Genomic DNA, 12,805 nt, shown 5'->3' on the forward strand with positions numbered 1-12,805 from the left:
ATCTTCTCAATAAATTGCTCCATGCAATTCAATGTGCAACTAACTATTTGTTAGGAATTTTTGCTTGTTTTGTGCACATGAGCTGTGGATTCTTGGCTATCTGGTTTCACTATCCAAGTAACACTGGCCTCACAGAAAAAGTTGGAACATTTTCAATTTTCTTCTGTCTCCTGGATCACGTTTTTTTTCCCCTTTTAAATTTTACTCTTTATGGAGTATTTACTAGAATTCACCAGAGAACCCATCTGGGGTTCTCTCTGGATTGTTTTAACTACAAATTGAATAACTCATTCTGGATATACAATGAGTTCAAGTTACCAAATTCTTTTTAAGTGTGTTTTGAAAGATCAATTGTTTCCAGAAATCAATGTCTTTTAGGTTTTAGAATTCATTGGCAAAAAATTCTTCATCATGTTCCCTCATAATCATCAGTAAATCCTTCAATGTCTGTCCATTCATGCTTCAAATTGTTCATTTAGGCCTATTCTTGATCGGTCCAGCCGGAGGTTTATTACTGGACCTTGTCGGCCTTTTCAAAACTCACTGTCATATTTGTTTTATTATTTCTTTTATCTCCAACATCACTGATTTCTGCTCTTCATTTTGTGATCTCCACCTTTATTTGATTTGGGTTTTATTTCGTTTCCTTATTCGACTTTCTCAAGGCAGAAGTTGTGATTCTTGATTGGAAAAGTCGCTTGCCATGTAAGCGACTTTTGAATTTTCCCTGCAAACACTGATTGAACTGCCTCCACATATTTTGATCTCTTGATGATTTGCTTTCATCCAGTTCAAACTATGCCAAATTTATCCTTTAAAACAAACAACAGCAAAAACATTTTTTTAAATTTTATTCATGACTTTCGCTGAGGTGAAGAAGCATGTATTCCAACACAGTAAACTAAAAAGTTTCAAACAGAGCTTGGCCTTGCCACCACTTTTAAACTTCTCGCTTCCACAACAATGAAAAAATGAATGTATGTTGTTCAAAGACACCCAGGTTGTGGTAGTTGTCATGGCAGCCCAAGGGATCACTACAACACCCTGTAACCAGCACCCAGATTGTTACACTCAGTATTATCAACACCTGAGATGCACCTTGGACATGGTTTCTTTCCATGCATAACGTTGCACGATGGTAAAGACTAGTCATTTCCCATTACTATTCGTTTTAGGAATAAATCCATATGGCAGGAAAGTTTGTCTTCATTTCTAATAGCATAGGTTAGACTTACCTGGTGTAGAACCTTTAAGTAACTGGAACGTTATAGGAGTTGCGATTTTGTGTCTGGGTTTTTTTTTTGCTCAAACTTAAGTTTGTGATATTAATCCACAAAGACACGGACAGACACTTTATTTTTTTTTAATTTTTTTTCAACGTTTATTTATTTTTGAGACAGAGAGAGACAGAGCATGAACAGGGAAGGGGCAGAGAGAGAGGAAGACACAGAATCTGAAACAGGCTGCAGGCTCTAGCGGTCAGCACAGAGTCCGATGCGGGGCTCGAACTCACCGGCCGTGAGATCATGACCTGAGCCGAAGTAGGACGCTTAACCGACCAAGCGACCCAGGAGCCCCTCAGACACTTTAAATGAAAAGAAATACCATAAACAGATGCTCAGAAACACAAATAACAGGACATCGTAAATTGAAGTGAATCAAATAAACATTTTTTTTAATTGGTGAAGATTTTATTGGCAAAGTCAAACAGACTGATAACACGTTGCGCTGGTAACCAAGTGAGGAAGCAGGAATTCTTGAATGCTGCTGACTGCAGATAGAGATGTAGAGCATCTATTGTAAATTCAACGTCTATGCAAATTTCATGTGGACACATTTTGACATAAAAATGACACTGCTAGACATTTACCCTATATATACACTCTATGGCAAGTAATACAGTACTAAGTGCTTTCATTCACACAATTCTAAAATTCTGGGTAAACCTAAACATCCATTGGAAATAAAACATTTATCAGTGTAACATTTGCAGAAATTTATACAAGTAATGCAGCTACCTATGTACTGATGTGGAACACACGCGTGGTACATTTTCAACAGAAACATAAAGAATCGTTACTGTCGTTTGTAGCCACGGAACATTTTGTTTAGCAGACGGCCTGTGTATAGTTGTACTTTATTAGAATACTTCTGGAACACTTTATAAACCAGTTACATGTGTGCCTCTGAGGTGGCAACTAGGTGAATAGAGTACAAAATGGGTTGAGAGGATGTGTTCATCGTTAAGGACCTCTTACACTGTGAACATTGCAAATGTATTCACTACCTATTTAAATCAAGATCTTTTAGTTATATTTTAAATGTAAAGTCTTACACTCAAACTTTTTTCACATTCTCTGATGGATGGGTTCTTGAAATTTCAAAAAAAAAAAGAGCTTCATTTTTGGATGGATGATTTTACTATTTTTAAAACTTACTCTTATCCATGCTGAGGGATGTGTGAAAGATCATAATCCTTCATACACCATGCATAGTTGACTAATTTGAGTGAATACCCTGTGTTTTTCCTTACAGCTGTTAAAGAATGAAAATAGTGATCATTTGGTCACAGTGCTTCTTTAATTATCAGGACCAGAGAACTCCTTTTCACAAATGTAACGGAAGCTTTTACTACAATCAGCACTATAAATATTTGATGGTCTCAGGTGTCCACATTTCACATGAGATAAACTCTGTTGGAAATTCCTGCACCAGAAAATAAATTCATTTTAGAAAGACATTTCTCAGGCAAAATTTATCACAAATTGAAAACATATGTGCACTTATTTCAATGGCCATACAAATGTTGACAGGGACATTGAGCGTTAAGATCAGGAAGCATAATTGTATCTAAACCTAATGAAATGTTGCCAATGGACCATTGGAACTAGTGAAGAAGTACAAAGGGTAGTGTAGACTGGGAGGTCTAGGGAGTTATACATATACACTTGAAATATTCTCCTAAGACTCCTGACACATCTGGGAAGTGATCAAATAAAGAATGTTTATGAAGTGACACACTGCAATTACATATAAACATATTTCCAAGTGCCTATAATTCAGATTGATGTGCCCAGAGCAAGCAATTCCACTGCTAGCCTCACTTTGAGCAAAAAAGGTGCTGATTTGCATTTAAAATAGAGTGCACTTTTTCTCCACTGAGCCTAATGTCTTCCACACCAAACGAAGCATTAGACTTCGGTGAAATTGGGCCATGAGCCTAAGGTACCTGGATTTTAAATATGAAGGCTGGGCTACACTGTCCAGAAAAAAATGTGTCTTGGTTTTAATTTTCACCCAAATCCTCAGGAATCTGATGGGAAGTAACCATTTCAAGAAATAAAATGGAGGTGTCCCCAACTTTTTACATTCAGCTGTTGTTTCAGTAGAACTTTTTGTAGGCGGTTCCATTGCCCTTGCTGCCCCTTCATGGGTTTCCTTCTGTCTCTTGGAGCACTTTTCTCGGTGATGTTTTCTGGTTATCCTCTTCTCCCCTTATCTTAACATGACCTTAAACATGAGAGTGTCCGAGGGCTCAGCCCTTAGATTCCTGAGAATCATCCCAGCCTCTCACTTGTCACACTGTCTATTCATTGCTGCACACAACATTTGCATCCCAGGCACAGACCTCTCACCTGATCAGCATGATCATCTATCACAAGGCCCATGCAACACCCCCGCACATACTTCAAGGCTTAACAGTTTTACTACCATTGTGTCTAAAACTGAATTCCAAATATGCCCTATTAACGTTAATGGGAACGTCATTCTTACCACTCCTGGACCAAAACCTTGACACCATCCCTGATTTGTCCATCTCACACACATCTTTGGAACAAGTGTAGAATCTGGCCACTTGCCATCTCAGCTCAACAGACTGTCCAGAGTGCGTCTCCAAAGCAGGAGCCAGCTTTTGTCCCTCCTCCACTTAAAACCCTCTAATAGCTTCTCATGACCCTCATGAACCAATCTAAGGTCTTACATTTTTCTGATCCCCGCATGCTCTCAGCGTCATTGCCTCTCTGACCTACTTCTCTCCCAACTCGTTCCCCTTGCTCCAGCATCCCAGGCCCTCTTGCTGTTTCCTCAGGAATGCTGAGGACACTCCTACCTCTGAGTCTTGACCACAGCTGTTGTTACTGCTGGGATGCATTTGTATCAGCTAATCCACATGCCCTTCTCATTCAACATGCTGTACGCACTTCATTTCTCAAGGAGTCTGTCCTGACCACTCCACTGAAAGCAGTGAAATCTCTCCCTCTTACCTTCATAAACAAAAGACACTTTGCACTGTAGCAAAAAGGAAGAGATTTCACATTACTCCATAGCATGTATCACCCCCTAATGTGCCATGAAATTCACATGGCACGTTGAGATTGTCATCACTCATCACCAAGAGCTCCATCAAGCCTGCATTGGAATGTACTATCCACAACAGCAGAAGACTGTAGCGTGTTTCATTCACCACTATAGCTTCAGTGGCTAGAAGGGTGCCTGGCACATTGTGGGCCATCAATAAACAGCCTGTTAAGTAGCCCATGTTTCCCATACTGTCCCCCATGTTAGCTAGATTTAGTTACAATGGATCACTTTTCTTCATTTTCTGAACTCATTTCGTAGACATCAACTGACAAACCCATGTGATTTATTAATGAAATAGGGCTACCAGAAATTCTTGTCGACATGTGTTAGACAATAACGTATGATATTAAACACCAAATTAGAGCTGCAAGATTACTAAATGACTCCTTTGGAAAAAGCTCTTTTGTTGTTGTTGTTCTCGAATGATACCAAGCAAACACGTACAAATTTCATGTACAGAGGAGGCTGGCTGTAGCCACGTTTCTCTCCTCATTATCTTTTTACCATTTCCTGCAACCATATCTGTGGAAGTACTTGTATCGTAACATACAAGATACAAAAGCAAAATGTCATTTCACTGGGTTTGGAAGGACCTTCATTAAAGACCATGGAATAAATCATGCTCTTTGGGTCTCTTGAGGTCTCAGATTTGCACTCGGTTGCCGATCTAAGAAGCGAGATCAAATGGAATGAACGATATTCCCTAAGTCCTCAAGGATCTGTTCCTCTTCTTCACCAATAATCTACCAATCCGTTACTGAGCAGGAAAGGGAGCAAGGCCATGAAATGAAAACTTACAGCTTCTGAGATAGGGGTGAGCCATCCAGCCATTGCCAAGGATACCTGCCTTCTTGAACCCTAATTAATCCAATCCAATGATTGTATTTTATTTTTGATTGAATAAGGACCTGTGACAAAATTGGAATTATTAGTATTATTCATAGCGTCAGTGAACACATCTTACCCACAGAGGACTCATCAATAAAATACTGGGCACTTTTATCTTCAAACACTTTTATGATAAATGGAACAGGCAGGCTCATTTCTCCATGGGGTAGAGAAGACACAGGAATGGAAATGCTTCAGTGAAGGAATCACTCAAGTCTCTGTGACTGGATCCAAGATATCAGCAAAGGGGCAGGATGGACTTAGAAAAAAACAAATCTCCCCATAAGATAAAGTAGAGAGATAAATGTGATTGCACTAAATCAGGAAAGTTTCCTCATCCTAAGATGCCTTAAAGCATGTGAAAAGACAAGCCTCAAGTCTGGAGATATATGCAATAAATTAAAGAACAAATACGGGGGTGCCTGGGTGGCTCACTCGGTTAAGCGGCCGACTTTGGCTCAGGTCATGATTTCGCAGTCCGTGAGTTCGAGCCCCGCGTCGGGCTCTGTGCTGACAGCTCAGAGCATGGAGCCTGTTTCAGATTCTGTGTCTCCCTCTCTTTGACCCTCCCCCGTTCATGCTCTGTCTCTCTCTGTCTCAAAAATAAATAAATGTTAAAAAAAAATAATTTAAAGCACAAATACGTATTTCGAGAAATAAACAAGGAAAAAAATTATCCAATAAGAAAAAAAGGGACAACAAATTACAACATATTTCAAATAAATGGGGCGTATAGCCAAGAAATAGAGAAAGATGCCAGGCTCACTAGAGATCAGGAAAATTCAAATCAAAGCCACCGGGATATATTTTACTAGTATTGAATTGGCTGAAATGAAAAATCATGGCACTAAGTTTGTGGGATTTGTAGATATCAAATCCATCTTTAAAAATGTTGCTAAATTCATTTTGAAATGTAATTTTAAATTATCGCATGAAAATGGACCTTTAGGAACCTTGTTACCAATGATTTCACTCCTACGATGATTTGTTATCAAGAGAAGTGAGGACACACAAGACAGTTTTGCACTGAGACACGTCTAAGAATGATTCATGAAGGACTATTCCTAACCACAAAAGGTGGAAACAACCCAAACTTCCATCTTGTAGAGATTCTTAGCCAAACTGGGGAATACTATACAGCAGTGAAAATGTAGAGACTATAGCTATAAGCGTTAAAACACTTTATCCCATTAATGTGCTATACACACCTCAGGAAATAAAACTTCCTTGAGAATTTTCCTTCTGTATGCAGTGGATATCATACAGTCTGTGTTAACAGTGTGGGCACTGAATAATGCATGCAGTGTCTAAAATATCTCTACCATAAAAATTCTGTAAGTTCTTTGTAATCATTATTCCAATTGGCATATTGAATGGAAAGTAACAAATCAATGTCCTTGGCTATAAGCAATATAACTGAATCTCTCTCAGTCTCTCTCTCTCTCTCTCAAACACAAATGTACCCAAAAATACACACATGCAACAATATATCTTCACAGTAATTACATTGTATCAGACAAATTTGAAGAGCGTATATTGAATGCCTAAGGAAAACGGATGGGAATTATAGAAGTGTGGCAAAAATAGATGTTATCATTTCTAAGTCTCCGAATAAACACTGATGTTCAATGTCCCTTGATTCTTTCACTCACATAATTTTGCTAGATGCTAAGGGTATGCATAGGTATCAAACCCAATTTCAGTTTGCAGTATCAATGGACTTAAGCCCCGCTGTCATTACACTCCTGGGCTTGGTAAAGCAGCAAAACATGGCAAATCCTAAACCACCAGTGTCAGAGTAATGCTGTTCTGTAGCAAAGTCGATCTCTGGTTCAGAGAGTGTACCAGCAGCCCAGTTCAGATACTGAGAGCCAAGCCCTCATCAAATGAGGTGCTAGACTATGAAACTCAGATTTTGCTCTGAACAATGGCAAAAGTCTCAGGAAATTTCAAAGGCTCTAGATAGTTCCTGGAAAAACAGGGATAACTGTTCTTATAACTGTATAAGAAGTTTCACTGAAACTCTGAAGTCCAGAAACTTCAATGGCAGGACTGAAACTGAAGAAAACTGAATTGGAAATGACTGGGGAAATACGGATTAAAAATAACTTAATTTGTGAAAGAAGAAAACTCCAGCCATTTGAGTTGATTCATAACAGCTGAGGTTGAAATTAATCAAGGTACTTATTAGGTCCTGGATTATTAGGTCCTGGATTATTAGGTCCTGGATTTTTAAAATTTGTTTGACCCAATGTGCTAATGTGTACTTCATTTGTTTCTCATACTTATGAGTGAATCATTCATATTCAATACATTATTTTAATAAGCATTTTATAAACAAGAAACACAGGACTTTGTTTGTTTGTTTGTTTGTTTGTTTGTTTTAGGTAAGCTTTACATGCAACATGGGATTGAGCTCACAGATCAAGAGGCACATGGCCCACCAACTGGGCCAACCACATGCCCCTGAGTATTGGCCTGGTTTGGGTTTTATTTCGTCTTCTTTTTTGAAAACATAGGGCTTTTAATTCATCCTTCACAAGACACTAATAGAAATATCACTGATAGAACTAGATCGTGTAACTAGAACTCAGTGCCTACATGGAATATTTATGGAATCATTAGAAGGAACCCCACAGAATCCATTCTACTGACTTTATATTGCCAAATATTAAAAGTAATGGCAAATGTGATCTACATTTTCTCTTCTAGAAAAGAGAGGCTTTCTCTGTCATTCTGGATTATAAGCAAAAGAAAAAATCATTTCCAAAGAATCATTCCAGATTGCCTGGGTGACTCCGTCGGTTGGGTGTCTGACTTTGGCTTAGGTCATGATCACAGGGTATGTGAGTTCGAGCCCTGCGTCGGGCTCTGTGCTGACAGGTAAGAGCCTGGAATCTGCTCCAGATTCTGTCTTCCTCTCTCTCTGCCCCAATCCCACTCACACTCTGTCTCTCTGTCTCTTAAAAAAGTGAATAAATGTTAAAAAATAATTAAAAAAAAAAAAAGAATCATTCTAGCTACATTCAACCTCTTCATTTTTCAACCTCTTTTCCCATGGCCATGAAGGGGAAGACTGATCTTCCCTTTGAAGTTTAATCCCTCCCATATACCGATGAAGCAACAACAGAACTCAGTACAATGAGAAATTATCTCTTTAGAATGCTCATACCCTTGAAGCAGTTCTTTTGCCCTGTATTAGCCCTGAGAAGATAATGCTGAGCCATTTGAAGCATACTAAGTGTCAAGATGCAATATATACAATACTAAAGACTTAAAATCATTCCATGGCATGCCCAGAAGAGCTGTTCTTCTTGATTTAAATCAATGGTTCTTCGTGGTCACTGTTACACCTATGTCTCTTCCACAGAGAAATCTGCGCCAGTTAACAAAGTGCTTCAAAACAACATGCCAAATAATATTGGAGGAAAGTCGAAACAATTATCTGAACTCCAGACATGCTTTGCATACTCAAAGTGTTTACATCAGGTTTAGGAAAGTAGACATACTTGCTCCTCTTTAGTATCAATCTTCAGGAGACTAGACTGCAGATCTTGGCATGACACCATGCTCCTCTCCCAAGTTTTCTCCTCTTTGGAAAAGTGGTAACAGCTTTTCCCACAGCAGTACCATTTTCCTTGAAATGTGTCATCGTCTTCATTCCATCCTCATGGATTGGAAAACAAACATTGTTAAAATGCTGACACTACCCAAAGCAATCTACACATTCGATGCAATTTCTATCAAAATAACACCAGCATTCTTCACAGAGCTAGAGCTAGAGCTAGAACAAACCCAAAACCTAGTACGGAACCACAAAAGACACTGAATAGCCAAAGGAATGTTAAAAAAGAAAACCAAAGCTGGACACATCACAATCCTGGATCAAGCTGTTTTACAAAGCTGTTTTCATCAAAACAGTATGGTATTGGTACAAAAGTAAACACACAGATCAACGGAACAGAACGGAGAACCCAGAAATGGACCCACAAATGTGCGGCCAGCTAATCTTTGACCAAGCAGGAAACAATATCCAATGGAAAGAAGACAATCTCTTCAGCAAATGGTGTTGGGAAAACTGGACAGCAACATGTAGAAGAATGAACCTGGACCACATTCTTACGCCATACACAAAAACAACTCAAAATGGATGATAGACCTAAATGTCAAAACCATCAAAATCCTAGAGTAGAAAACAGGCAACAACCTCTTTGACCTCACCTGCAAGACCTTCTTACTCGATATGTCTTCAGGGGCAAGGGAAACAAAAGCAAAAAGGAACTATTGGGACCTCATCAAGATAAAAAGCTTCTGCACCGCAAAGGAAACAATCAAGAAAACTAAAAGGCAACCGACGGAATGGAAGAAAATATTTGCAAATGAAATATCAGATAAAGGATTAGTATCCAGAATCTATAAAGAACTTATGGAACTCAACAGTCAAAAGGCAAATAATCCAGTGAAGAAATGGGTCAAAGACACGAACAGACACTTTTCCAAAGAAAACATCCAGATGGCCTACAGACACATGAAAAGATGCTCCACATCACTCATCATCAGGGAAATACAAATCAAAACCACAGTGAGATACCACCTCACACCTGCCAGAATGGCTAAAATGAACAATTTGGGCAAGAACAGATGTTGGCAAAGATGTGGAAAAAGGGGAACATTTTTGCACTGCTGGTGGGAATGCAAGCTGGTGCAGTCACTCTGGAAAACAGCATGGCTGTTTCTCAAAAAATGAAACATAGAGCTACCCTATAATTAGAAACAATAATGGCACTACTAGGCATTTGGCCAAAGGACACACAAATGCTAATTTGAAGTGTCACCTGCACCCCAATGTTTATTGCAGCAGTATCAATAATACCTAAATCATGGAAAGAGCCCAATGGCCATCACCGATGAATGGGTAAGACGGTATATTCTACAATGGAATATCACTCAGCCACCAAAAGGAATGAAGTCTTGCATTTGCAACAATGAACAAGTAGAGTGTATCGTGGGAAGCAAAATCAGTCAGTCAGAGAAAGAGAAATATAAGATTTCACTCATGTGGAATTTAAGAAACACAATAGATGAACATAGGGGAAGATAAGGAAAAATAAGCTAAAAACATAAAGGGAGGCAAACCAGAAGAGACTCTTCAATACAGAGAACAAACCGAGGGTTGCCGGAGGGCTGTTGGGTGAGGGGAGGGCCAAATGGGTGATGGGCATTAAGGAGGGCACTTGTTGGGATGAGCACTAGGTGTTGTATGTAAGTGATGAATTCCTAAATTCTACTCCTGAATGAATTAACAGACTATATGTTAACCAGATGGGATTTAATAATTTTTTTTTGAAAAAGTAATGTGTCATGGTCTTTATCTTGAAAACAAAGGCCACATGATCCTCAACCACAAGACCACTTAGAGACCTATGCTTTCTTTATGTATATATATGCTTTCTTTATATATATACATGTATGCATACATCTTGCTTACATCAGACTGAATGACTAAAAAATAGGTGGTTCTCCTGTGTCCCAAAAGCCTCATGTTGAGAATAGCTTTGGGGTCAAATTGTGTTGCCAGAGACTGACAGACGTCAGACCATCGTTAAGATGACACTGAGAAATCTTGACTTACCAAGTACAGATACACTGCTCCAATGGGAACCAGTTCTCCCTTCGGGAGAAATCCACCTCAATGAATATAAGAGGATGGTATTAATTCCAAGAGATCTAGACTGAGAAAAATTCATCCACAAGCAGAAATTACTCAATCAAATCAACATGACTTTGTGAAAGTCAAGAGTTCAATTAGCTAGAAGAAAGACAATGGATTTAATTTTAAAAAGTGAGAACAATTAAAGGACTTGACAAAATACAATGTGAAGTTTTAAAACGATACATTAAAATGGAACAGAATGAGATAATTCCATGGAGGAAAAAAACTGTAAACCATCAGTATAATCCTTCAGTACATACCTGTAGTGGGTAGTAAAATTAAGCGATCTTCAACTTCTGCTAAGGAAGCATTCTTGTCTTCTGGCGCTTTCATATCTTGCCTGATTTCTCCAGAACACCTGTGAAAAACTTCAATTCATATTATAAAAATAAGGTCTTGAATGCTTGCAATAGATCATTTTATTATAATCACTTACTCTAATTCTAAATGGCACAGTGAGTGGCGCTGACTAAATGAAAGTACGATCAGAGAAAATGCCAGGTTACAATATGTCTAAGTGTCAGAACATAAAACAGATTTTTAAATAAAATGGTAACTTGCTATACATTATTTTGGAAGTACGTGAGAGAGGAATCAATTTTTATAAAACAGAAATGTAAACAGGAAATGAAATATACTTTTAGTTTCTATCCCACCTACTCTTCAAATAATGATTACAAAGTTGGTGAAATGAAGTAGCCAGTATTTTATTTAGCATGTGGTATTTGCACAGGAAGCTAAACACCAGGGATTTGACTCTCCTCTAGTACAAGCTTATAATTAATTCACTGAATATACATAGAGGAAGAGCACACATGGTGACTTCTAATATGCAAAAAGTAAGTGAAAAATCTCTGAGCAAATTGGCAGTATCTTCTCCAAACTCACAAATAAAAAAGTGTAAAATCACACAGTATATGGCTCTTTAAGTGTACAAACACGAAAAGAAAGGTCCCTTAAGGATTTGTTAGGCAGCTAGGATTCGTCATTTCCAGCTCTCTACCACCCATCACTGAAGAAATGCAACGTCTCCTTGTAAAACTCCAACATCAATTTCACAGTCTCCTGATGTACTCCATTGCAATAAATATAACCCCTGTTCAACTCAGTCATCCATTCCACTGTTCCTATACTGGATCTGAATTGAAAAGACACCTTAAGGGGCCCCTGGATGGCTCAGTTGGTTAAGCATCTGACCTGGGCTCAAGTCATGATCTCACAGTTCATGAGTTGGGCCCCACGTCTGGCTCACTGTTATCGGCACAGAGGCCACTTCAGATCCTCTGTCCCCCTCTCCCTGGGTCCACCCCCCACCCCTCCTGTGCTCTCTCTATCTCTTTCTCTCAACCATAAATAACAACCATTTAAAAAACCACCCACATTAAGACCTCCTGTACCTAAATACTACCATTTCTTGGGACCAGTCAATTCACTTGTCCTTTCCTTTTTGTCCATCCAAGGACACATAGTACAGAACCAATTTTGGCAGGACCTCCAAGAAGCTTGCAGCATAGTCTTTATGCACATCTAAAAACTTCACTGGGGCTCTTGGCTAACTCACTGCATTGAGCAAGCCACTCTTGATCTCAGGGTCGTGAGGTCAGGGCCAAGTTGGGTGGGGAGTCTCCTTGAAAAATTTAAAAAAAAATTTTTTTTAATATGTAAAATAGCCAATTTTGGAGCACACTTGTCATCACCATCTCATCCCCCCTCAAGGTTTTGAAACACAAATGACAAAAACATCACAAAATTGTACACATACAAACTAATGCTGACCAACACTTAGATTTTCTTCACCATTTCACCTCTCAATATAACACAGTATAGTTCTTGAATCACACT

The 12,805-nt window shown here is 38.8% G+C and overlaps 1 protein-coding gene across 4 annotated transcripts in view; it reads right to left on the reverse strand.

Annotated features, from left to right (window-relative positions):
* Positions 1–1,655: 1,655 nt before the first annotated feature.
* Positions 1,656–12,805, reverse strand: part of LOC106965723 (NKG2-D type II integral membrane protein-like) — a 56,457-nt gene continuing 45,307 nt past the window's right edge. For all 4 annotated transcript variants that reach the window (XM_053225827.1, XM_053225828.1, XM_053225826.1 and 1 more), the window contains 4 exons: positions 11,224–11,331; positions 8,760–8,917; positions 5,161–5,270; positions 1,656–2,706 (listed from right to left, as the gene is read on the reverse strand). In XM_053225827.1, the coding sequence (XP_053081802.1) occupies positions 2,580–2,706; positions 5,161–5,270; positions 8,760–8,917; positions 11,224–11,331 (503 nt within the window). In that variant the 3' untranslated portion in view covers positions 1,656–2,579. The remainder of the gene's footprint in view (positions 2,707–5,160; positions 5,271–8,759; positions 8,918–11,223; positions 11,332–12,805) is intronic.

Source organism: Acinonyx jubatus, chromosome B4 (assembly GCF_027475565.1).
Source record: "Acinonyx jubatus isolate Ajub_Pintada_27869175 chromosome B4, VMU_Ajub_asm_v1.0, whole genome shotgun sequence".
Classification (NCBI taxonomy): Eukaryota; Metazoa; Chordata; class Mammalia; order Carnivora; family Felidae; genus Acinonyx; species Acinonyx jubatus.